Source organism: Acipenser ruthenus, chromosome 14 (assembly GCF_902713425.1).
Source record: "Acipenser ruthenus chromosome 14, fAciRut3.2 maternal haplotype, whole genome shotgun sequence".
NCBI lineage: Eukaryota > Metazoa > Chordata > Actinopteri > Acipenseriformes > Acipenseridae > Acipenser > Acipenser ruthenus.
The window spans coordinates 33,936,120-33,963,689 of NC_081202.1; the positions used below are offsets into that span (position 1 = coordinate 33,936,120).

A 27,570-nucleotide genomic window follows, 5' to 3' on the forward strand; every position below is an offset into this window, starting at 1 on the left:
TTCATAAACCCCTGAGGATGCCTGATCCCTAGTCTGGAACTGAAATGCAGGGACATCTCAAACCATTGGCATGCATGGGTCAAAAATGGTCCAGGTCAATGAAGATCTCATGGCCTTTGGTAGAGAGTGTTTCCCAGGCTGTGCAGAGAAGCTATTACCAGTCTGCTTGAGCACCCTGCCTGCAGCACATGGTGGTGCCTTGCTTGAGACCACCATATCTACCACTGACCCTAGTCTTCCTCACCTGGAAAGACTTGATGAAGGTCCACAGCAGGGTCCGTATTCCTTCTCCCCGGGACAGCAGCTTCACCAGTCTCATGACCCGGAAGAGCCGGAAGAAGGTGATGGAGATCCGGGAGTTGTCTTCGGTGTTCTGCAGCCCCTTGTTTTTTTACACACACACAGCATTGGGTTACCAAGCAAGCAATAATGGTACAGCTTACACTCTGAACAGAGAGCTTTGGAGGAAACTGAACCAGCAGAAACAATGTGGCAGCGCTGGCAGCTTCAAACTAAAAAAATGTCTAATAATTGAGATGGCGATGTAACTTATCAAGCTCTACATGACATAAAGCTGAGTTTTGGGGCTGTATATATTGATTTTTGAGGAGCATCACAAAGTACTGTTACTTATTATTATTACTTGTTCAGAGAGCTCTGGGGTGATTCATTGAAGCAACATCCAATCTGGTAGTTGTGCAATTGGCTAATTAATAAAATGATGGATGGGGACACTCAGGTACAATAGGAAAGAATTTGGAAGGAATACATACACCTCACATATTCTTTCTAAGTAATTATAATATTATTCATGTATAAGCTAAATAACCAGTTTAACAAATTCATGTTTTTTCATTTTAGGCTTAGTGTGCTTCATGCTACCAAGCAAAAACCTCTTTTCACAGTCTATGTTGTAACTGTGTTATAGCTAATGACATCGTTCCATAAATATTATATGTCTTGCACTTCCATATGCTATGTATGCAGTTTTGAAAAAAACACATGGTATGTCCCCCCCACCCCTTCCTGTCATTAACCAACCAGCTGCTTTCTCTACTGACTGTCAGGCTTTTTTGCCAGTGATAAGTATCAAAAGGACATGCAAACTTTATTTGACCCAATATGGCACAAGATATCATTTTTTAAAATGAAAATACATGTGAAACCTACATAGGCGTTCATGACAGGTAAGATTTATGGAAATTCACGGCACACAGAACAGCAGAACAGGTGGGTCCACCGCAGCCAGAACGAAGAATGCCAACAGCACAAGTAACGTTAGTTAGTTAGTTATGTATGAAGTTGGCACGCGGACACAGTCAGAGGCGGCATGCGGTGTGGTTGGCGTGGGTGAGGAAAGGGGTGGAGCTAAAGTAACAAAGGGGGGCGTAACCAGGTTACCGTCAGTCCGTACCATTGGTCTTACCATGGAGGAGTGGGAAGATGAGGCGGAGTCAGCTGGCTTTAAAGAAAGGCAGACAGATAAAAGCTATAGTAGGAAACCTACAGCAAGAAACCTGAGCATTTCAAATGCTTCACCCCTATAAAAACTCATCTGAGAGCCTGGGGGGTTCATGTGCAGGGCTTACAAACTAGAGGTTCAGTTCTGAGTTTTTCAAGCTTTATATTAAAGAAATATGCCCAGCAATTAACCTGGGAAGTCTGGGGGTTATTTTCATACTTTCTGTACATATTACATTAGATAGTTGTTTGTATGATTAAAGGAACGCTGACCAAAGCTGTAAAATCAATTTTTTAAACCTTTTTATTGGCTTTAGTAACATTGTTACTGGTCCCCTTTTTAATATGCTGAGATGTTTTTGGTTCTTCAGTTTTAATGCTAATTCAGGATCTGGAAATATTTCAAACACAAAGCTACAGCTCTGCATCTTGGTACCTTTGCTGTAGGTCACATGGTGTAATCACAGCTAGACCGCTGGAGTGAGATTGAAATGAAGAGGTAGCAGGGGAGGGCAGCAACCTTTCCTCTATAGAATTGTCTTTGAAATACTGCACCTGAATTTTCTGCTGTATGAAATACAACCCAACATATCAGAGGGCCAGTGAAAATATTGTTAATGCTAACAAGAGGTAAGACAATTGATTTTAAACCCTTGATTAGCACCCCTTTAGAGAGAGGGTTTGAGAAATCAACCTTTCTTTAAATTTGAAAGTTAGTAGGGGTCAAATTAAAGATATTGTGTTTCAAAAAGCCTTGGGCATTTTGAAGTAATAGTGAGGGATGACAAATTGGAAAATAACTGTATCTAGTGTATCTAGTTCCAGTTGTAAGGGCACTCCTCTGTGACAGGGAGGGGATGGATAGGGAGTGTGAGCTGCTGCTGGAACCCCACTCTGTTTTATACTGTAAAGTGTTGGGAGTGAATATTGCATCAAACATTTCCATTCTTAAAGTACATATAGTTAACAAAATAATAATTCCAGTAAATCTTATCTGATACGGCTTGTCATCACTTTGAAGATCTCACACTTTTCTATATGAAAGATCCACACATTATGCATATTAGCATTTGTAAATGCACTCTTTTCCATGCTGTACTTCCTGTTGAAGGAACACACCTGACACACGTGAGCTGCTTCTGGGAGTTTGAGTTCTTGTTGGAAAAAATTCAGAACATTCTTTTTTTTTTTTTTACTCTTCTGGAGTGTTTTTTATTTTTTAAATACATATTTCTCTGAAGCAAAAAAAAAAGAAAAAAAAGAAACCTTTTAAATATTTGCCATTTCTTTCCTTTAAAAGAAGTCAAACTCCCCAAAGCTGGACGTACTGGCTCGCATTTAACTCCCAATCACTGCAGTTCCTGTGTCGTGTTTTCAGTATCAACTTCCTACCTTCATGTGATCCTAAAAGAAATTGAATTCCCCTTTACCATAATGTGTGCATTTTTCACATAGGAAGTATGAGAACTACAAAATGGTGGCAATATATATACATATTAGGTACATTTTACTATTATTATTTTGTTACCACCATGTACTTTAACAACTTTCACCATTACAATATGTTTAAGAAGTAACAAATAACAAATCACACCTCCACTGTGCGTTTCATAAACCAACACCTTCAGGTAACCCCAGGCTTTTAAACTCAGTGCTTGAATTTTGAATGCAATATAACCCTACTCTTTCACACAGACGAACATGGTGTATGTAGGACCCTGTATGAAAAAAAAACTATTGAATTTAACAGCCATTTAAGTGCATGAGATAGGGACCTGTAGATTTAACATATTGAAAGTACAGGTCTGATGCTGCAGAATGTATTCATAGTATTCACTTGCTTAGTTACAATATATGGCACTGTAGTAAACTGTAGTAACTAAAGCTGCAGTCGCAGTGATGTTAAATAACAGTTCACGTTCAATACTAGTGCAGCTGGTTAAACTGCATGTACACTGTAGTTACAATAGAATTAGAGTGGTGTTAATTCCTATCTAAGTCCTATTTCAGGTAAAGAGAGTTTATTATGCAGTTAAAGTGATGTTTAACTAAACTGCATTTATAGTGAAAACATACTACACTTGCAAAGGAATAATATGTCCAATTGCAAATTGTTTTTACATCATGTCAATATGAAAGACAGTTCCTTGGTGCGAACCTGAATGGGGGGTCTCATGTAGTGTTGGGTCAGTTCTCAATTGCTTTAGTGGATACATACAAGCGTTAAATTCAATTATAGTTGGTCTCACAACCACTGAGCTCACTCACCATCTGGGGCCAAGATTTACAGAGTAGAGGTTATGAAACTGCATCTTGTGTCTCCCATGTTGGCTCTAACTTATCAATAGCTTACTTCAAGATGCCGACTGTGCTTGAGCCAAGATGATGTCAGTTTCCTAACCTATACTCTATATAAACCTGGCCTGGGGCTACCTAATGGCTTTAGTTGGAAGTACATTGGGTTCAGGTTCATCTTCACCATTCGTATAAATGCAGCACGACATCATCAGTCAACAAGACACGAGATCGAGCAAACATTTTTAAGAAGCACCTGCCGGTTAATTATTAGCAGTGTGTCTCAGTTTGACTGCAGGTAGAGTAAGGCCCAGGCAGATGCTAATAGATACACATACTGTAACCACAGGAGAACAGCAGGCAGATCGACACACCAACCAGACACAAAGGTAGCTGTGGTTTTATTCCATTCAAAAGATCTCTATTAGTGCATAGAAGTTCTATCAAATTAAGTACAAGGGGCTATTTGAAAAAAAAGGAATAAAAAATAGGAAAATAATAAGACCATGCCAAAAAACAAAACAAAAACAAGTGCATGCTGTATAGCAGGCAGAGGCAGTCGAAGGCAAGCAGATGGTGCATTTTCTGACATACAAGGTTTGATCGAAGAGAAACCACAGAATGCTTCTACACACACTACCATTGTGTTGGTTTCTTTTCATCCCCTTAGTACATCATCGTTTAGACCCTACATTTTGGGAATATAATTGTGTTGGGCAGCAGCACATTAATTTTAATATAAATATATTTTATACTTTCTGGACTTCATGAACTGAATTCTAGTTTCATGAACTGCCTTTTAAAGTCCTCAGTCTAAAGGAGCTTACAATATTCAAAACAAGGTTACACTCATATGTGCATCAGGGAAAAATCAGGTCACCATGACCTACATTTACAGTACTGTAAATTCCAGTAACTTCTAGTAAGCCAGAACTCATGTATAAGTGGATTGCCTTGATAAGCCTAGATTCTGATACTATAATGCCTTTTACTTTCTCAGTTACCTCTACAGATCCATTTCAATGAAAATCTCTGTTACCTTTTCTAATTAGAATTTGCAGATGTTCCCTTATCCTGCACTGCTAATCCTAACAGCTCTGTAACCTTGGTCTCAATAAGCGAGAGCTTCAGCATGTCCACTTGGGTATGTTTTTAAACTGAAGAGATGGTTTACAGAAGCAAAGAATATTTGTAATTGTTGCATAATATAACAAAAACTAACAATAGTTCAAATGACTGTGTTTAGTTAATCGTTATCAGGCTTGAGATGCGAAGCTCAAAAAAAAATGACTGTACCAGTAATTGCCTCAGTTCCTCTTAATTTACTAATCCACAGTTTGCAACATTTTATTCTACGTTATAGCATATTCAAAATCTGAGGAAATACATGTGTATACTGAAGGCTTTGCAGAGGAGTGACTTTTAAAAGAAACAATTGCACCATCTGTTGCAGCAATGCAGTACTGCAGTCTTGCTTTCAGAAGCAATGACCTGGATACTGCCATTCACATCCTGTTATACAGTTTCATTCATGCCAGACGGGTTATGAAATCCCAAACAAAAGGGTAAAGAACATTGTTGAGACAGTGCAGCAGTCCTAGCTCGTCTCAGACAGACAGAAACCGAGCTGCAGGCACGTTCACGCACAGGAGCTGTCTACTTACGTTCACCTCGGTGATAGCTATATCAACAACGCTACCAACAACAATTAAGGCATCAAATGTATTCCATGCATCACAAAAATAGTGCTGCATTGGACAAAAAGAAAAGACAAAAACAGAGAAAAACAAAAAAACAAAAGGAGAGAAGAGAAAAGAATAAGAAAAGAAAGAGGTTACCAGTGATTATTCTTAAAAAAAAAAATGGGAAAAAAAAGAAAAAAAACAGAACACAAAAATGGACCTTCATGCTATTATCTGCATCAGCCATGAGTTGGAGTCCATTGGTTAGTCACGGTGTGTTTAAGTCAGTCACAGTAATGTAAAGGAAAGTAACAAATACCAGCTCACTCTCGCGCGAGGTCCTACCTTTTCAACCTTCAACCCACACTGTATCTGTTTTAAACCCGATTTCACCAGAGCCCCCTAGAGGTGCCAGCTCTTTGCCTGGCTGCTGGACAAAATGCATTGGAAAAGAGCGAGAACTCTTGGTAAAAGATACAGAAGACAGCGAGAAAGAGAGGGAAAGGAACAGACAGAGAAAGAGAGAGAGAGAGAGAGGTGCGGGAGAGGTAGTAGTATACTCACATTGATTTCACTCAGTATGACGTCTATTATGCTGCCAATAACGATCAGGAAGTCAAATACATTCCATGGATCACTAAAGTAACCCTATATAGGATGAAGGGGGCAGGTGAAGGTAAAAAGGCAAGTTAGATCAGGCATCATTAGCGCTCACAGGTTTTTTCTTTAGTTTTTGTTTTTTTCTTAGACCTCTTCTATGGCTACACATATTGTTCTCACACTGGGATAGCTTCCAGAATCCAGGTGATTCTGCTCAGTCCAGTAATAAGCACTGTGGTGCCTAGAGTCACTGCATCGGATTGGGGTGTGGGATGACAGTGCTGGAGAGATGAGAATGGTGTGTTTTAGTGCTCATTTGGTGGGGTGTGGAATGACATGGCTGAAGAGATGAGAATGGGGTGTGTTAGTGCTCATTGTTGAGGTGTGGGGTGACAGTGCTGGAGAGATGAGAATGGAGTGTTTTAGTGCTCACTGGTGGGGTGTGGGGTGGCAGTGCTGGAGAGATGAGAATGGAGTGTGTTTTGTGCTCATTGGGGTGTGGGATGACAGTGCTGGAGAGATGAGAATGGAGTGTTTTAGTGCTCATTGGGGTGTGGGATGACAGTGCTGGAGAGATGAGAATGGTGTTTTAGTGCTCATTGTTGAGGTGTGGGGTGACAGTGCTGGAGAGATGAGAATGGAGTGTTTTAGTGCTCACTGGTGGGGTGTGGGGTGGCAGTGCTGGAGAGATGAGAATGGAGTGTGTTTTGTGCTCATTGGGGTGTGGGATGACAGTGCTGGAGAGATGAGAATGGAATGTTTTAGTGCTCATTGGGGTGTGGGATGACAGTGCTGGAGAGATGAGAATGGTGTTTTAGTGCTCATTGTTGAGGTGTGGGGTGACAGTGCTGGAGAGATGAGAATGGAGTGTTTTAGTGCTCACTGGTGGGGTGTGGGGTGGCAGTGCTGGAGAGATGAGAATGGAGTGTTTTTGTGCTCATTGGGGTGTGGGATGACAGTGCTGGAGAGATGAGAATGGAGTTGTTTTGTGGTCATTGTTAGTGTGACGAGTGACAGCACTGAAGAGCTCTAATAAAATATTTACTGCAGGTATGCCATGGTAACAGCCAGGAGTTGTTTTGTGGTCATTGTTAGTGTGACGAGTGACAGCACTGAAGAGCTCTAATTAAATATTTACTGCAGGTATGCCATGGTAACAGCCAGCATGGTACTAGTTAGCATTCATTAAAGTATGTACATTATTTATTGAAAGTACTCAGGACTGCTATGTTGCATTTTACTCACATAGTGTCTAAATTGGAGAGTAAATTACTCAATGACCCAAAACCTTATCCGGAGCACTGGTGCTAGCATAGCAAAATGCACTGAAGCATGATAAATCACAGACATGTAACAAAAAACATGGTTAACCAGGGGCAGGATATTCTTCCCATTGTGCAGTGGTGGCAATGAGGTGTAGATTATACCCCTGATAGATGGTTAAGGGTTCTGTAACACTGCGGCAGTGCGAGAGGGTTAACAGTGAGGTGTTCAGCAGGGTGGCAGCGCTGGGGAGTCATTCTCTGAGCTGAGACACACAAACAGTACGATCTGCTCATGTTTGCAATGAGATGGACTGCTGCTTCCTGAGAACCAGCTATACTCATACAACTGTTCTACCAAAAATGATCTACAATCTACAATAATCTACTATCCTCTTTGTTTTGACACACACTGCAATACAATACAGAAGTATGGTCCATAATACCTGAAAAGCTTATGTGTGTAACACCATTAAGTCACTTTACCAACAGCCTCTGCAGCATACTACTCTAATATTTCCACAGTTTTTGTGCAAGCTGTCCAGTAGAAGGTGACCCACAGCACTGTAGTCCACAACATGTGCTACAAAACCAGAAGCAACTAATTCTAGTAATGTGTGGTACACATCTAGAACTTTAAACTTATTTTAACTCTTTAGGGTCTGCTCAATGTTAAATAGTTTTTAATTCAGGCACTGTAAGAGACAGCCCTGCTTGCATGGCACGGTTCGAAAAAGGAGATTCTGGGCTTTAAAATGAGGTCTTATTTGTGCATTTCTGGTATTGTTGTCTGGCACTAGAGAGCTGTGAATGCAAGTGTTTTGCAATGTTATTGCTGCACTTTACGACAGACCTACCTCAGTGCAGTAAACAAAAAATGAGAAATGGCGACATCGAAGACACAAGGACCTATTTTCTGATAAATATATAATTGTTTTTCGTCTTAACAGTGTTTGTGGATCAGATGCACAAATCAGCTGTCAGGGTTAGGTTGCCATGGTCCTCACATGAATAGCTTTGAAGCCACAGTGAATAGCTCCATCTTGCACCACATGATCAGGGTCCCTGGCACGAATAATTTGAATGCGTTTTTTTGTTTTTCAATTGTTTTTTTTTGGTTGCTTTTGGTCCCTTTTGTATATATGGCCATAATTCCTTTAATTATTATCCAATTTGTTCAATTTTTTTCCAAGTTCCCTACATATTGACGTTTCATTGTATACTGTCAGATTTGGGCCATGCTAAAAGAAATTTTATAAACAATAAATAATGTTTTTCTTCTAAAAAGCATCTCTCTTTTTCTGTGGTTTTTGTTATCTGTACTAAACAGGGTGAGTCTCTATTTAACTTTTTTTGTTATGGAAGCCTAGCGTGTGCACATTCATTTCATGTATGACATGTAACTGTAACCTTTATAGTTAAAGAGTTATAGGCACAAATCTAACAACAGCTAAATAAACTGGCAAAAAAAAGCTTGGACTCTAATACAAACGGGTGAAGCGTATCATCAAGAAAATATACTGGTATAAAACAGTCCAGAACACTTGATTTTTTTTTTGTTTAAACTAACTAGGTAAATGTTTTGGTTGTCTGCAGTTCACCACATCGCGATATTTCACCACGTAGCGAATATGAAACTTCATATTAGGGTTGGAACAATAATCAATGACTGTAATATTATCAATCATTTGTTTGGTCTTGATTATTTACTGTACTGACAAACTGTAATCAAACGAATGTGGATAATGTTGTTTCTGACGAGTCATGAAAAGCTAAAAAGGATCAGCGCTACTACTGCGGAGATTTGTGTCCCTTCTTCCTGTAGACAGGAAGGGGTACAATGCCATGTAATTAAACTGTGCATTCAAAAAGATGATGCATTCGGTTATTTATACATTTAATTGGGCTTCGGAAAACTACTTAATTTAGTTGCTTTCTATTATAAGAGAGAACAGCCACATCACTTTATTTAAAAAAGCCAGCAAGTGAAAAGAGTGTGCAAGAGAAAGGAACAACTACTTACAAGGGAGAAATTTGCCATTTATGGGAGTTAAAACAGATACAATTACTGTGATTATTGTGATCATTTTTAGCTGATAAATCGGTAGTTAAAAAAATAATCCTCATCGCCCAAGCCTACATCATATCATACAGCAGTGAATTCCTTGGTAACAATGGCTGCCTGTGTTGCTGCACTCTCATTTATTCCATATTGGCTAATTCCAGCACACTCACCTACAGTACAAGTACAGTGTGCACAGTCAGTCACTTGGTAGTACATATGTGGGCATCTCTGTCCAGTGAACCTCATTGCTGTGGACCCCTGTTTCTTGAACAGCTTGCACAGTCCTTATTTATCAGGTACGACATATTAATATTTCAAGCAGTGCGTTAAAGATGTAATAAAAGAAAACTAGGTTAGTCATTACACTGCAAACAATGGTAGCTCTGTAAGGAAGGAAGAGTCAACAGATTAAACGTCTCAATACATTTTCTTAAATATCACAGGTATTGTGGAGACAGGCAGGGTTGAATTGGAGCATGAAGGTACAGCCCTCCTATAAAGCTGGATAAGAGACAGACACACCGCAATGCAGTGGTAAAAGAAGTGAAAGAGAGAGAGAGCGAGAGAGAGAGAGAGCGAGAGCGAGAGAGAGAGAGAGAGAGAGAGGAATGGGGCAGGAATAGGATATCTGACAGGAAATATCCTTGAATTTAAAGTACAAACTGACCTTGACTTCACTATCAGGATCCAAGAACAGAGATTAATGTTCTAGCGGCCTACTCATAACGGCTAGTTCATACTTGCAAACACCAGCCTTGTCATAGAAGTGACATGTATATCATAATCACTGTTACAGGCATGTATCCCAATACTGAGAAGAAAGGACCTTCTGTGAAGTGTTTCTTTTATTAATTGACAGTCTCACTGGATTTGAAAAAGCTGTATATCCTGTAGGTATGCATGTATCTTTTTGCAATAAACAATACAAAATAATGTTATTTTTTATATTTAAAATAAATTGAATTCCTTATAACTTCATTGTGCGTTCTGTCTTACAATTGCATTTTAAAATAAAATGGTGTTCCGTGGATATTTATTTACCAAAGTTCGATAGCAATAGCAAGCAAATATACTCCACATCACTGTTGGGAATGTTACCAACCTACTAAACCCTGAAGACAAGGACCCATCCTGGGAAGTTTCCATTTACACTCGCGGTGCGCCTGACCAGCAGAAGCACTATGAGGCAAAATGAACCCAGCCTATTTCCCTCTCTAACCCCAAAGGGGTACAAAGGCCAATGCAGAGCTCCCCGATACTTTCTTTCTTTCTTTTTTAAACATCAGCGTGTTCACTTTTCTAGCACACATGCCGGTATAACATTTGATTCCTCTGATGCAGGTCCTATTGCAAATGCATCCCAGACATTAGTTCCCCTCAATTAAATCACTTAAATGATAAAGCACAAGTGAGGTGTTAAAACATATTTTCTAATTGCTTACAACAATGCATTTAGTTTGAATATAGCAAATACAATGCCCCTCGAGATTTAACAATTTACTAATTCACAAATTTGGAATTCACAGTTGAGCCATGTTGACAGTATATTTTACAAGTACTATATTTAACAGTACAAGGGCGCTTAACTGTTCTCAATATTTCACTGTTTTTTGATGTGTAAGTCAGATAGTAAAATAAACTATATTCTGTTTAGGCACACAACTCCATAAGAATTGTGAATATTATCCTTAATTGAATTGTTTTCAACAAATCCGATATGTAATTGTGTCTGAAATGATGGTTTTCAGCTAATGTGGTGCAGCTGTTTTTTCACAATGAAAATGCACAGTGACATAAAACAACCAGGAAAATGTAAACAATAACTTTTACTTAGAAAATATCTATAAGGATGCATGCTTTTTTTATACTGAAAACTGGTAACAAATTTTGACAGGGAAGCAACTATTGATGTTACCAGGGGCGGCCGGTTAACAGTGTTTATTTGTTCGATGAACCCTCAGTCTCTTATTAATGAATTGCACTTCCCTTCTTCTGGGTGAGGTGCATTTTCATTTCCCCCTCTCACATGACACTGGCACATAAACAATGCCGTTCATCCCATCTGTTTAATGGGCTGAAGCCAGGCTGTGCTCGCTCAGAATTACGAGCGCCCAAATCCGACGTGCACATGTGCAGTAGCAGCCAGCCATCAGCCAGGACTGGCTATGATTGGCTTAAAAATATCTGGCTGGAGCGCGGCTGATTGGTGATCAGGTGATCAGCGCGCATATGCCAAGACAACAAAGGCTAAAAAAAAACTTTGTCTCTTCACAGTCTTGCATGGTGTGTTACTTTGCGGAAAGACAGAAAACGTTTAAGCTGTTTAAATATTAAAATAAAATGCACAAGTCTAATTATCTTTGTCTAACTTTGTCTAACTTTAAATTAATGTTATTTGTTTAACTTCGTTCTTTTCACAGTTTTAATCTGCCTTTATTTTGCGCCGTCTGCCCCTTTTTCTCCCGACGCTGCTGCTCTTCAGCAGTGCTTAACTTAAGCTCAGTAATATCTTGCTATGTTCAGCAATTTTTCTTTTTCTTTTATTCATTTACTGACCACTACTGCCTGTTTGGGGTAATCGGTTATTAAATATACCGTACAGTATATTTGTATTATTTTAATATTATTTATATCATAGTTTATATTATTATTTTTTAATCATGTTGATAACCGCGTCAACATGATTAAAAAGCTGATCAGTCTTTTATTAGGTCTATATAAACGACTTGATGGTTCCTGAAAAAAAAAAAAAATCTACTTCATTGTTAATTAGTGGTTTTTTTCTTCCTTTGGTCTTAATTGTGACTTCCATTTAAGGTCTTGTTTTTTTCTGTTCTTGGTCTTTGAACTTGGGATTGATTTAGATTCTGGAACAACTTCAATTTAAATAAATACACATTTAAATTTCAGGATACATTCGGTGCGTTTTAGTTTTTTAATCAATTTTTTTTTTTTGGTATATTGCCAGGTTTTAATATTCTAAGATAATCAAAAAAAGAAGACATGAATACAGTAGAATTTTTGCTTGCTAATAATTTTGCTACAATGGAGGAAGTGCAGAAACTGCAGATCAAAAGGTTGGGACCTCCAATAAAATGAGTACAGGTGAATAGTGGCAGAGGACGGGCATATACTTGAACCTGTAATGAGTCGTGGTATAAGCTTAGGCCATGGGGTTGTGCAAGTGAAAACAACAATGCACTGTTTTGCTTTCCTTGCCAACTTTTTGATAAGGCTCGGGGTGACACTGATGCAGCATGTTCAGGACCGGAGTTACAGACCTGCAACATCTCTCCTCTAAATAAAAAAAAAAAACATGAGAACTCAAGAGTTCATAAGATATGTGAATTTTGCTGTCCAGCTTAGCACTGCCTACCGAAATGCCATAAAGAAGGACAATAAAGAAGTGTCTAAAAACCGACACATACTTACACGCATCATTGAATGCATAACGTCCTGTGGAGCTTTTGAATTGGCCTTATGAGGTCATGATGAATCATCAACATCTCCCAATCCTGTGTTTCTTGGGCTGGTAGATTTCAATGCTTGATCAGGCAATGGAAACACACTTGAGGAAGGCCACAGTCTTTAAAAGGCACCTCTATGACAGTTCAAAATGAACTTCTAGAATGCATGTCAGAAGTTTGCAGGGAAAATATTGTGAAAGAACTGAAAGAGACTGATTCTGTCACTAGTCAAGTTAATGAAACCAGTGACATTACAAATATTCCCCAGTGTACTAGTTTTTAGGTACATTATTCCCAAAACTGGACGGCTGTTGAGAGATTTTTTGGGTTTACTGAGTTGCAACATGGACATGCTAAAGCTATGCAACAGCTAGATGCCACATTCACAGAAATAAAATAATTGCACAGAGCTTTGATGGCGCTAGTGTAATGTGTGGCGAGACTGGTGGGGTCAAGTTTCAAGTTTCAGAAGCTCAAATTGTTTTCCAGACCCTCTCTGGGTTTTCAGCTTTTTCCTCTCACTCTCCAAAGAAAACTGCTGTTTTGGATGCAGTTGTAAAGAAAAGATGACCAGCTGCTCCTCAAACAAGGTGGAATTTTGGTAGTGGAGCAGTGAGCCGTGTTTGAACAGCACAATCACCTGTTAGTGTTTTCAAACGATTAGTGATTCAGGAGACTTTGACAATGTCACAGTTAGAGAAGCGAATGATTTTTGCCATAGCCTCATGGACAGAGGGTTTCTGTACTCCCTGTACTTGTTCCAAAAGATAATGATGAAGGTGGATATTTTGTATGGGAAACTCCAGGCAAGGAATATTACATCTGTTGATGCAAATGAAGCGGTAATTCAATTTGTTCAAAGATTCAGGACATCCGAGCATCTGTTAGAGCACTGGAATCCAGCCTCCCTGAGAACCTGCCACCAATGCCAAAAAGACGAAGGGGCCCGAATACCGCAGAAGATTATGACACAGCTGCATTGCAAATTTGTGACATCATCATCTCTCACACAAAGGAACGGTTTTCCTTCAGAAAGCACCTTGTCTCTGCAAAATTGCTGCAGAGTGAAAAAGATCCACTGGACAGTGCTTCTACCACTGAGGTTAGCCCCCTAGACGCCACCCCCCCGGACCCCACCCCCTCACCTGCATCTGAGGAGTTAACACACAAAAAATGTGGCCACTAGCCGCCACTGGATGTTACACCAGGATAAACACATTTACCTAAATCTACTGAGCTTTTAAAAATGTACTGAGCTCCCTCTAGCTGTCTATTGCTATACAGAACCTCAGTGTACAAATATCCACTAATCTTTAAAGATTTTAAGATTTAAAACAAAAGTACGACAGCGAGCCGAGATCACACAATGAGCCGTAGTGCTCAAGGTCTTTAACTTCCACTTTGTTCCGCACTGGTTTTGTAACATTGCTAGTTCTAGTTTCCTTTGCCAAAATAATATGCAAAAGGCACTTTGTCTAAAGACCTTGATATCTGAACTAATGTTCTGAGTCACTTCACATTTCAGATTTTATTTCAGTTTATTTATTGTTTTTTCTTTATAAATGTTAGTAAATCCACATGCCACTGTTGACATCCTTGCTAGGGGATGGACCAGCCTTGCTTGTGCAATCAGTAAGTCCCTCCCTTGACTTCTCCGATTGGCACACTGACCCTGTCACTCACAAGCAGTTAACTAAAATCGGGGGCTCTGGTTGGGCACAGGATGCGGAGCACATGAACAGAAGCCTTCCCAACAAATCTGGGAAAATCATGTAAACGTGTACATGTTTAACATTCATAATGTATGTGCAAACTGACAGGGACAAAACAGGATCTTTTGAAAACATGTGATCCAATCCAGTTCAACACCATTTCACCTCGACACTGTGTTGGAACACAAAGACTTTGAATTATCACAATCCCAGCTGTTAGGATACTAAACACTAAATAAAGTAATTGAACAACTATGTAATAATTGTTTTGAAAGAGAGCACATAAACCAAAGAGGGACAAAGACATAAGCTGGTTCACTTTAAATGTTTTGACACAATTTGCTGTTAGAAAAAAGTTAAATGCTCATCTAGCTAGTGGGAATTTTTTTTTTTTTTACTGGCTGTCATGCATGATAAAATATGGCGACTTCCTGAATAATTCAGCTGTAAATGAACATGTGGTGCTCCAAGACTGTACTTCTGCATGACAGAAGCCCTACCTGTCACCTATGGGACCTATTTCTATTGTCCTGCTGAAACTTATTTAAAAATGATGCTTTAAATTACACTTTCTGTAATTATATCTGTTTCATATTGTTCTTTGATTCCTTAAACAGGGATATAACTTAAATAAAGGGGCTTTATCACAAATTGGAAAATCAGACCCACCATCTCTCAACACTGCAGCCATTGCCTGTCACAAGTCTACCATCCACTAGAATCTCTGAGGTTTTAAACTACTAGGCCTGTATGCTGCATGAGCTACTATACTTAGTATAACTGCTAAGTAGTACCAATCGCTCTACTGAGCTCTACTAAGGGTAGTCACTCATTTTGTACAGCATACAACCCCTAGTCTGCTCTTCTGTCCCTAATTGAGCCTTTAACACAGCTGTGACCAGGCTGCTGTGAGTTGATTAATTACATCCTCACAGTAATCACCTTCATTGTAGCAAACAAACACTTTTGTTTGGAATGTGCTGCCTGGGATAATAATATGGGATGGGATTTTTTTTAATTAGGGTAAAAAATTAGATTTGGCGCATCAGAGCCAAGTCACATATTTGTTCGGAATTCAAAAAGTGTGGCCATATCTATAAATACTGGCGAGATCCAGGATCGTGGGTAATGCCAAAAACAAGATTCCCAAGGCACAGAGAGCGAGAGAGAGAGAGAGACGAGGAAACTGGCACAGTTATGTCATGTGAACTCTCATTAACATGACATAACTGAATTCTTCTGTCGCTATGGATACTGAAGACATATTCCTATTCTAGAACCGTTTTCATAATAGCTGTCAGTAAAATATTTCAGCCTCTCTTTCTTTAATATTTATACAGGTATAGATGTTTGAAAGCTACTTGCTTGCTGGACCAACACTAGTTTAATAATTAAATGTAGACAGTGCATCCACAATACATCACAATCTCTAAATGTTTTCTACTAAGAGAGTAGAATGATGCACTGTCTACAATGAACTGTTTTACAATGTCTACAGTTGTTTACAATGGGCCCTAATCACAGTCCTTTAACTGGTGAGTAATGTGACGATTTGTAAAAGTCTTTCAGGTAGCCTTGTACCTAGATGAAATGCAATGGCTTGTAAACACATAGCCTCTTCAGTTCACAGGTGTATATGTTCTACTATATGTATGTATGTATTCTTAGATCCTCGTGGTTAATGTGGTAAGTCAAATGGTCTTGAGGGCTAACACTGGATAAGATCACATGCTCTATAGGATCACTATTTGTCCTGTCCTTGTCACTGTAACATGGTGAAATCAGAGTTTTATTCTATTATCCAGACTTGTGCTGTCTGTTAACATGTCAATGACAACGTGTCTGTAGAATATGCTCTTTATTCTTTCTGGTAGATGTATTTTAAATTGAGACTATTGGAGTTTCAGAATTTTTTTTTTTTACTGGAGGTGGCTGCAAAAAACTTTTTTTTTTATTTTTATCTCTGGACAGGAACTGCCAAAAAAGTGTAAACAGTTCTTTAATAAAAGACTCTGACTCCAGAGAACTAAAGCCCCACATCACTGGGTTACCTCATCACTGCTAGGTACTGTACAGCATAGATAATGGAAACAATTTACAAATACTTTAAAAAAAAAAATTTCCTGTTAGTTAAAGTTGATGATGATGACAGATCATGTTCAAGTGCTTCACAGCAGCCTCCTTAGCAGGCATGCATTCACTGTACTTCTAGAACATTTTCTAGATGAGAGGTTCTCAAAGTGGAGTTCTGGACCCGTGGGGGTCACAGAAAGGTTTCAGGGGGTTCTGAGTGACCGCATTGCAAGCTGACCTATTATATGTACAAGGGTGCAAATCATTTTGAAAATTGGTGCTAAACTGTTTTGAAAGTTTAGCACCAGAGAGCCTGCTGGTGCTAAATTATCAAACCCCACCCTAATCAAGCTCCTGTGTGGATGAGTGTGGGTGGGCCGTGTGAGTAGTCCAGTCCCAGTGAGAAACTATCACCATCTGTGGTTGCTAAGGAATAAAAAACATGTCTACTGGCGCCAGAATTTAATGTTTCTAACGCTATCTGATGTACCCTGGCGCTAGAATCTAGCACCAGAGCCAGGTTTGCACCCCTGTATGTAATGGCAGCAGGGCTTTTATGGAAAGTAGACATATTGAATATCTGTCAGTTTAAGATAGCAACAATTATTTTCATGTTCATATTGTAAAAATGTATTCAATAATGTATTAGTAGTGACATCAAAAGACGTCCAGCTAGGAAAGGTTTGAGACTCACTGTTCTGGATCATTATTCATTATGCAGGTAAAACAAGAATGAACAAACATTAAGGTATTTGTATTTAAATGTTTCCAGAATTCATAACAGTACTGTACATGAGCTGTGCTATCTTGAATCCATTCAAGGGCATGCTTATTGTTTATCTTACATCTCTGTTCAAACTGAATAATGTTGTTTCTGTTGGTACAAAAGATGCATTTAAAAAAAAAAAAGAAAACTGGTAATGATAATCAACATTACTTTATTGTTCTTCGCACATTTTTTTAAATGTCTTTCGAAAGTGACTTAGGAATTATTCTACACTTAGAAAGGTCATAAATAACACATTTTAAGACACGTTGTCAGTATTTAGTAAAAGCACCTGTGGCATTTTCCATTGGTATCCCAGAAACACCAGGAAGGTGAAAACTGGGTGAAGCTCTTCTGTGAAGAAAAGCGAGGAAAGGGGTTCAAGACTTACCCGTGGCTTGAAGGCGATGAGTTTGAGGATCATCTCCACGGTGAAGAGCCCAGTGAACAGCATGTTGAGCACATTCATGGCATTGTTGAAGGACATAGACTGGCCATGATGCTGTCAGAGGAAGAGGAAAAGCAGCTAGTTTTAGTTTTTAGGTGCCATCTGTATCAATGGCATTCCTATTTTAAATTAATAAATTGGCTCCTAATAATATTGTGCTTTCCACATCTCTTGAAAATTGAAATGGCAGACAAACCCTAGGAATAAATTATGACTTCCTTTATAGCGGTTTTTAATAACAAAACAAAACAACAACTGTGATCAAGATAAATGATGTTTTTGGCATTTAGGCTAATGCAGTTGCATCATTAAACAACTGCATACAGTTCTCATATAGTTGTTATTTGGTACTTTATAAAAGCCACTTTTAGGATAGTGGCCTGCAATTCAAATTGAATCAAAGGGTAAGCTTCAAAAAATCTTTACCAGATCCTCTCCAGCCAGTGAAAGCTGCAACAGAGTCTGGGGAAGTGAGACCAGCACTGCTTACTAAAAACGGCTTTAAACACGAGACCCATCACACTGGAGATCCATCATTGCAACACATAATTCATTGCCATGGCTTACCATTCATGGATCCATCATTACAACACATAATTCATTGCCATGGCTTACCATTCACGAATCCATCATTACAACACATAATTCATTGACATGGCTTACCATTCACGAATCCATCATTACAACACATAATTCATTGACATGGCTTACCATTCATAAATCCATCATTACAACACATAATTCATTGACATGGCTTACCATTCATAAATCCATCATTAACATACTAAGATGTGTCTATAGGTTGGAACACTAGTGTCACCAGTAATACGTTTCATATGATATACAGTAAGAGAGATAGTTAAAGAGGCAAGCAGCCCCATGGGGGCAGAGGGATCATTACCTGCATGGCCAGGCAGATGGTGTTGAGGAGGATGAGGACGAACATGAGGTACTCGAAGTAGGTGGAGTTGACGACGTACCACACCTTGTACTGGTAGGGGTTCTTGGGAATGTAGCGCCGCAGGGGACGGGCCTTCAGGGCGTATTCCACACACTGGCGCTGGCGGGGAGGGAAAGGTGAAGACACAGTGAAACTCTGATCCATGCCTGGAGAGCAGACTCCTCCGCAACATTAACTCAAGGCAGTAAATCAAAGCATGCAGGTGGTGAACCAACCCGTCATACACATTAACCCAACATACACAGGTGAACACAAGCCCTGCTTATACAGGTCATTATTAGTCTTCCCTCATTATACAGCTCCATTATTAGGGCAGGTGAACACCCTCACATACACCTTTACAGGTGATCCTTCAGAGAAAAAAAAAAACACCATTTGCATTCTTTTCATTGCTGACCCTCTCTGTTAATATTAACAATAACACTATATTAAATTATACTTTACATAACCTACTACAAGTTAGTCATAAACATACAGTATAGGGTTTTAAGAGAGTGTGTGAGTGCATTGCTTGTCCAGCCCATAGTTCTTGTACTCCAGCTTTCTCTGGGTTGAGTGTGAGAGTGCACATTGGGGCATATTTAAGTGTTTTTACCCTGTTTTTATCCAGATCGCAGTTCTTGTACTCTTGCTTGCTCTAATCAGTATGCGAGTGTCTCAGTTTTAAGGCAGATTTACACATGCACGACTTGAGCCAGACTGGGGTGAGGCGAGCGAGGCGAAGCGATAGGGCAAACAAAGTGTTTAGACATCAACTTCTTAAGAACAACCTCAGTGTTGCGTTTGGTGTGCTGACAAAACAGTGTTCAGACTTCAGTGCTTTGCAATGCCGGATTCACTTGCCACTTAACCCTTTCCATAGTGCATGCTTTCAGTAAGGTTCTCTAACCTTGTAATACCTTTCTAAGAGCCATGCTAAGAGGTCTCAGTACAGAATGCATTAAGTACCTCAATCCAGTTCTGGGCTACAACAAGGAATCACCTATACCTTTTAATCCCCTAGACTCTTGATTGTTAACAGTATTTCCAACACTGCATGCACACCTGCTATTGACTCTACATCCACTATCAATTACTGTATATAAACAATAAACAATACAACAGTGAATGCACACAGAAACAGCATCTACAATTTAAAAAATAAATGTATTAAAGGAGTCAACAATGGCTTCCTGTTTGTACACCTCAACATTTTACCAAATTTCTCATCCTGACCTTTATTATTTTATTATAAAGAAAAAAAAAAAGCGGAAATAAAATGTATTTACAAAAATATAGTAAAACAAACTACAGCTGTACCATACATACAACTACAGCTCTCGTTGCGTTCAAACAAAAAACAACTCTAGAAAAAAACAACAACTATCCTTAAAGGGTAACTGTACTCAAAATAACAAGGCTCTCTAAATGCTCTGTATACATAACAAATGCATCTCGCTGCGCCAATTGTGTTAAAAAGTCAAGCGTTTGGCAGTATTTCGATTTTTTTGTCAGCTTTCTGTGTCAGCTGGAAATGCAGGCCATCGCCATATTGGAACCTTTCTGGCGCCGCTGTTGCATCATATCGCTGACAGCCACCCACACCAGTGAATTATGTGAATGCAAAGCGTTCGGGTGCAAAAAAAACAAAAGGAAAACCAGTAACAAAGTATTTTTGTGTGCCGAAGCCTTTAAACCAACAAAGGGCGGCCATAACAAAACAATGGCTACATAATATAGTAATGGGACATATGCTTAATAGAATACTGTGTGTGACTATAGAGCGAGTCAACAACAGGACGACACACGGAAGAGAGCTCCAATACATTCAATGTTCATTTGTTTTTAATGTTTTTTATACGATATACTGCTCAAGGAGAGGCTGAAAATGCGTCAAAAGCTTTAGTTTTCTATTGAAATGGTTATATATTAATTTGCATTACAATTCCCCTTTAAACTTGATATCTTTGGCAAATTTTTAAAACCTTCTTTTTTCCCCATCAACAGAACTAATTGAACTTTATTAAGTCGATATAATCAGTACAATCTGTGGATTATAAAGAAATTCCTAAATATATTTACAATATATTTGCACATCTTTTGGCAAACAATAACAATAATTAATAACAACTGTCTTTCATTGCGTGTGAGGTCAGTAGCACGGCTCGGTTCTGCAGTGGAAAAACAACCCAGGTTCTCTTTAACCGCAGCGTGAGGGCTCGGTACGGCCCTGGCGTGGGCTTGGTTGTACAGTGAAAAAGAGGCATTCGTGTATCTTAGTGAGTCTCAGTGTGTCTCAGTGGATCTCAGTGTATCTCAGTGTATCTCAGTGAGTCTCAGTGTGTCTCAGTGTGTCTCAGTGTGTCTCAGTGAATCTCAGTGTATCTCAGTGTATCTCAGTGAGTCTCAGTGTACATCAGTGCCTCTCTGTATATCAGTGTGTCTCAGTATATCTCAGTGCCTCTCTGTATCTCTGTGTGTCTCAGTGTATCTCAGTTTATCTCAATGTGTCTCAGTATATTTCAATGTATATCTCAGTGCCTCTCTGTATCTCTGTATTGGTACCTGGTTCTTGTCCAGCTCACAGTTCTTGTACTCCTGCTCTCCCTGCTCCTGGAAGGTGACGATGACGAAGCCCACGAAGATGTTCATCATGAAGAAGGCGATGATGATGATGTAGATGATGAAGAAGATGGAGATCGCCACACGGTAGTTGTAGATAGGCCCCACGTCCTCCGAATGGGAGTCAATGGCTCTGTAGAGCAGACTATGTGGTGGGAGGAAAGGACACGCCATTATTTAGTTTAGGCCCCAATAAACAATCAAAGCAAATTCATTTTTGCTTGTTTGTTTTTTCACTCCTGTCTATAACCTAATATTTGGTTCCCAGTCCCCAGCATCTTTGAATAGTTCATCTAAACATCTTCTTGTAGGATGTCGAGCGTCTCTGTATGACAGTATAGCGACAGAAATGAGAGAGAACTGTTTATGTGCAATCATTGTCGATATAACCTATACACAGACACTCAGCTCTCTATGACTCTAATATATACTGCTTTAAGGTTAACATATAAATTACAACATCAAGTGTTTCTAATAATAACAAACAATTATTTAGTTCATCAGCACATTCATTTAAAAGAGGGAAAAGACTGATGATTGTGATGCCACCATTTTGAACTGTCTTCAGGTGAAGGTCAAGAAAGATTTTTCAAGCAGGAGACATCAACCACACCGATATTAATAATGTCATTAATATGATTTGTTTGTGATGCGCCTTGACTTTTAGCAGGCAAATCTAGTACTCAGAAACCTAGTCTTTAATGTAATGTACAGTATAATAATGGCTGCAGTAAAATTCCTGTGTGAATTGTAAAAAAAAAAAGTGACCTAACCTGCAATCTGCCTGTGTTTTTTATTTTAAAAAAATGACACAGCTTTTTCAATATGAAATGTTATACAGAATAGTATTTTATCTAGCAGGCTTATTACTCCGCTATCACAAGGGAAACGCACAGGAATGTTTCCGTGCATGCACCAGATACTGGCCTAACGAGATCTACAGGAAGTCAGGACTGACAACACCAGAATGCATTCATCAAAATACTGCACATTGCAGTGCAATATAATGATTGCAGGGCTACTGGAATGACAAACCAAAACCAAAAAACAATCCACTTCCACTTCATAACGAAGAGGAGCAGAGAGTATTTTAGGTGTAATGAATAAAGATATTTGAACAGTATCTAACCTAGTTTTGTGTGGAAGCTGTTTCATAGTGACGTCCTGTTGACACACTGCACAATCAATCTCTAATTTAAAAACCATCTACCTGCCACATTGCTGGCCAACACTCTACCCGCAGCTTTGAAAAAAAATCTAGATAACATGGTTTTAAAGGAGAACTAAATATAATCACTTCTCATATGGACAACTGAATGACCTTGAATGCTGGTGGTGTCTCTTGAGTGACTGTTGCATCTACATGTATCTTAAGACTTGTACAGTAATAAGCATTTATACAACAAGTACTGAGAGTTTTGTATTCAGCACTGCTCTAAATGCACTGTTCTAAATTACTCTGCGGTGCTAAGCAGATACAAGGCTTGATCTGAAGTGAGCGGTTTCATTTCAGTTTAAACATGCTTTATTTTCCATATGTTGCACTTGTTATATTAAAGGTTCCTGGCATATCCGCTATCTATTGTGTTTTTAGATCTAAGGACAGTAGTGTGATTCTTTGTAGGTTACATGTATTTATATTATTACAATAATATTTATCACTTTTTTTTTTTTTTATTTAGTAGTCGCCAATTAGTTTATGTGTTGTTTTCTCCCCAATTTAATAGTGTCCAATTATTTTCGTTTAGCTCAGCTCACCGCTACCACCCCCGGTATAAGCTATCCTCCGAAGCGTGTGCCGTCACACTGCAGACTCACCATGCAGCCACCCAGAGCTACAGCGTCGGAGGACAACGCAGCTCTGGGCAGCTTACAGGCAAGCCCGCAGGCGCCTGGCCAGACTACAGGGGTCGCTGGTGTAGCCAAGAACACCCTGGCTGACCTAAGCCTCCATCCCCCCGGGCGGCGCTCGGCCAATTGTGTGCCGCCCCCTGGGAACTCCTGTCCTTGGTCGGCAAAGGAATAGCCTGGACTCAAACCGACTATAGGGCGCATCCTGCACTATATTTATCACTTTTAACATTATTATTTTACACTGTATTCAGTGTAGATGTGAAAACTGTAAATCTAAGCTGCAGTCAGGAAAACAGCTTTTAGCCAATACTGGCCCCTTATAAACTTTACCGTGTTTCTTTTTTTTTTTTTTTTTTTTTTAAATCATGTTTTTTTTTAATGCTTACCACAGTTATCTGTGAACCTGCTTGTCTATGCTGTGCCATGTTCTCACCATGCTGTTACAGCACATTGCTTTTACCACAGTAAACATTAGTAAGGGGTTAGTTTGCACACAATGTATTTAGTAATAATACCCCGGCCAGCCCTCAAAGGTGGAGACGGTGAAGAGAGCTAGCATCCCAGTCGGTACGTTATCGAAGTTGAAGTTGCTGTTTTCCCACTTGCGCTCTGCTTTGTCCGGCATGCTCACATCCCCGTCTTTGTACACAATGTAGTATCCTCTGTGAAGAGGAAGGAACAAGAGGAGGAGATTAGCCAGCGCACACTTTAATAAGCCCCTACCCTAGAGCTCTTTGTCTTTATCACTTTCCAAAGTGGTAGGCAAATCTGATTGTTCTAGTTGAATATTATTCAAGAATAAATAGAAGGCATTTTGGAGCTATTTTAGGAGGCTGTGTGGTCCAGTGGTTAAAGAAAAGTGCTTGTAACCAGGAGGTCTCCGGTTCAAATCCCACCTCAGCCACTGACTCATTGTGTGACCCTGAGCATGTCACTTAACCTCCTTGTGCTCCGTCTTTCGGGTGAGACGTAATTATAAGTGACTCTGCAGCTGATGCATAGTTCACACACCCTAGTCTCTGTAAGTCGCCTTGGATAAATAATAATAATAATAATAATATCACATCTTTATATGGCTGATCCTTTTATTCTAACTCGATAAATAATGGTAGCATTAAAATCCTTGCCTGAATTTTGAAAAACTTTTGACCTTACCTGCATTCTGCCTCTGTCTGCTTTGACCCATCTGAGCAAGAGTAGAACTTCCCCTAAAGAAACCACAAGTCTGATTACTACTGTTAGTGAACAGTTTGTAGGTGTTTCACAGTTTGCACCCTAGAGCACATGTGGTGCAATCCTAGGATCTTAAACATTTAGAAAACTGGAACTTACTGCCAATACAAAATGCAACCTCTTCTGTATGTTCAGAATTGCACACTAAACTTTTGCTCGGTCCAAAAGTGGTGTTTCAATTTATCAGTAGTATACAGTCTCTAATCCAAACCAGCTGGGACCGCATCCTGTTCATATCAGTACTTTTGATGGGTTGAGTGGGGTCCCCTCTCTGATATTATGGTGGTACGCGTTGGCCACTGTAATATGAGATAAGGCACCACACACCACGTCACAGCACTTATCTTTGTTTTATGTTTTTGAGACCATTACCAAGTCTTACAATACCCTGCATGTCATCGGTACTATACAAGTGCAGGTCACTGCTTGTACTGGTATTTAAATTCATCAGAAATTCAGATTCCACAGCTGCTATCAGCATTATTCTGATAGTGTGGTTCGGATAGGTCAGTTCATACTTGTGGGATAGGAATTTCCTCACAACAGAATGGACAGACACAATTTTAACAGAATCCTACCACACAAGTTGATCACATCCGTAATACTGAGGGCTGAATGTTTTATTAGAGATTGCCGGGGATTCATAAATCATTTTAGAAAGTTGTTATATTGTTTATTTTCAAAAGTGATACTGAAATTCTCATTATAACCTTTGTCTAACAAATGTGAGTGTTTTAGTTTAGCTAGCAGATGATTTGTATTTTTGCATACAGCACGCAGGGATAAGTCACAGCTTGATTTTATTGCTGCATTTCACAGCACTGGGGAACCACCCTGGATTGCATCAGCCGCCTAGCCATAGTTATCCCAGGATTATCACTAAAAATAAATTGCTGATGCCATCCAGGAGGATTCCCTATTGCTGTAAAATACTCTAATTAAATCCAAGGGGCGGCTTATCCTCATGGTGTGTAAGATGATAAAACGAACACCTAACTGACAAAAAGTCCTTGAGAAGGGCACTGTGAAGGATCAAATACATTGTGCCCTTTGGAGTTCCAGTGTAGATGAATTCATTTCCATGACATATTGTTTCCTGGGATGCACACTGCTGTGTGTGCAGTATTTAAAATGAACAGGAAGAATGGCTGGGATCATGCCTTTATTGGACCAAGCTCTCAAAGGAACACAGCAAAAGGTGACTTTAATACAGTTCAAAGAAATGACAGTTGTGATGTAGCGATGTTTGAAAACGTTAGTTCATTTTGCTAAGAATACTGTACCAAAAAGGTTGAGGTAGCAACATTACATTGGTCTTTACAATTTGTTTCACATCATTTGTTAAAGTCAAGTAAAAAAAAAAAAATTGTGATTTGGCCAAAATTGCCAATTCTGTTCTCTAAACCAAAGGTATACAACTGTGACAGTAACTAAACCGTACTGGGAAAAGTCAAACCTGGATTTATTTTTAGCATTTTTCAGTACCTCGGATTCCACCTGGATTGCATCAGCCTCTTATTTGTAGTTGAAATTCCGGTATAACCAAGGATAGATGGTTGATGCAATCCAGGGTGATTCCAAAGGGCTGTGAAACGCTCTTTAAAAAATCCAGCTGTGGCTTACCCTGCTGAGCTAAGAACAAACAACCAGTATATCGGTTTGTTCTTGTAAACTCCTTCCATTCCACACACAGTTCATTTTAAATCTTTCGTTCATTCAATATTTTTTAAATAAGCATCAATGTATTCCCCACCTTGAATAGCTGGACGCCAATACAGGCAAACATGAACTGCAGCAGACTGGTGACGATGACGATGTTTCCAATGGTCCGTATAGCCACAAACACACACTGGACCACATGCTACAAAAATACACAGCATTAAGAATACACGTGGTAGCAGTGACAACCCTAATGTACTTACAATCTGCTGGTCAAAGGCAGTGGGATATGTACATGCCAAAGACCTCCCTACATATTAATGATTAGATTATATTTCAAATTCCGAGAGGTAAATGCTTTTTAAGCTACATGTTTAGATACAGCCTTATCGTTAAGAGGACAGCTACATTATGCACACTCAAATACAACATGTTTATATATACACTGTACTATAATAATGATTGTTGTACAGTGTAATGCACAGTGCTGTGTGATGTACTGCTGTTACAGAGGCTGACCACTGTCTGCGAGATGAGGTGAGGTTAAAAGCTCTATAACCACGCCTGCAAATGAGCCCGGCTCTTTTGCATAGTGGTTGAGATGCTCTTTTGCAGTGTGTGGGGTTGCCACTTTGCGCCCAGCCTCCATTCTGTTACACCAGCACACCTAACAGAATCTCACAGTAACTGACACACAGAGCACAGGAGAGCTGTGGTGAGGGGGAAGCTGTCTTTGTGATCGTACTTACAGACTTTCCACCCACCAGCATCTCCCTTTTGAATCTTTCAATCTATCCATTTTACAAAAAGGAGTGCGCTAAATAAATATACATTAAGGACATATTCAATTCTATTGTATTATATTTATACATTATACTATGCATTTTCCATAGTTTGCCATGTTTTTACTATGCTTTACCATACCCCTGTGGACATTCCAATGCTTGCCTATGCTCTATCATGCTTTCACTAGGCTTTATTACACTTGGCTATGCTTTTACTATGGGGCACTTCCATAAGGGTTCTTTGTCTTTAAGGTGACAAGCAGCCTCACAGAACTCCACACATACCTTCAACCCCTTGGCTCTGTTGATAGCTCTCAGAGGTCTCAGCACCCTCAGGACTCTCAGAATCTTCACCACGTTAATGGCACTGGACCTGCAGGACACACGTGGAACAGCGTGACTCAGAAACCATGCCACACCTTCCCTGGGTTCTGGGAGAACTTTCACAATTTCTCTTGATAATATCTCTCTTCTGGCTAGTATTCAAAGGGCATGATTTTCAAAAGTTTGTGAATGATAACTCCAGTGTTAATCAATAAATCGTTATATAGCATTGATTTTGGCATGAAATGATGCTGATTTACAAAATAATCTTAATATCTTAACGAGCAGTGCTTCTTGTGACTATTTATTTTGTCTGCATGGG

At 39.4% G+C, this 27,570-nt stretch overlaps 1 protein-coding gene across 2 annotated transcripts in view; it reads right to left on the reverse strand.

Annotated features, from left to right (window-relative positions):
- The window catches only part of LOC117419745 (voltage-dependent L-type calcium channel subunit alpha-1C-like), a 342,930-nt gene that overhangs the window by 26,386 nt on the left and 288,974 nt on the right, over window positions 1–27,570 (reverse strand). Inside the window, exons 23-32 of one of the 2 annotated variants that reach the window (XM_058986425.1) lie at window positions 27,210–27,297; window positions 26,234–26,341; window positions 24,403–24,455; window positions 23,763–23,909; window positions 21,337–21,538; window positions 18,733–18,891; window positions 17,775–17,885; window positions 6,003–6,086; window positions 1,415–1,462; window positions 245–382 (exon numbers count right to left, since the gene is read on the reverse strand). In XM_058986425.1, coding sequence (XP_058842408.1) covers window positions 245–382; window positions 1,415–1,462; window positions 6,003–6,086; window positions 17,775–17,885; window positions 18,733–18,891; window positions 21,337–21,538; window positions 23,763–23,909; window positions 24,403–24,455; window positions 26,234–26,341; window positions 27,210–27,297 — 1,138 coding nt within the window. The remainder of the gene's footprint in view (window positions 1–244; window positions 383–1,414; window positions 1,463–6,002; window positions 6,087–17,774; window positions 17,886–18,732; window positions 18,892–21,336; window positions 21,539–23,762; window positions 23,910–24,402; window positions 24,456–26,233; window positions 26,342–27,209; window positions 27,298–27,570) is intronic. The other variant, XM_058986423.1, reaches the window with a different exon arrangement.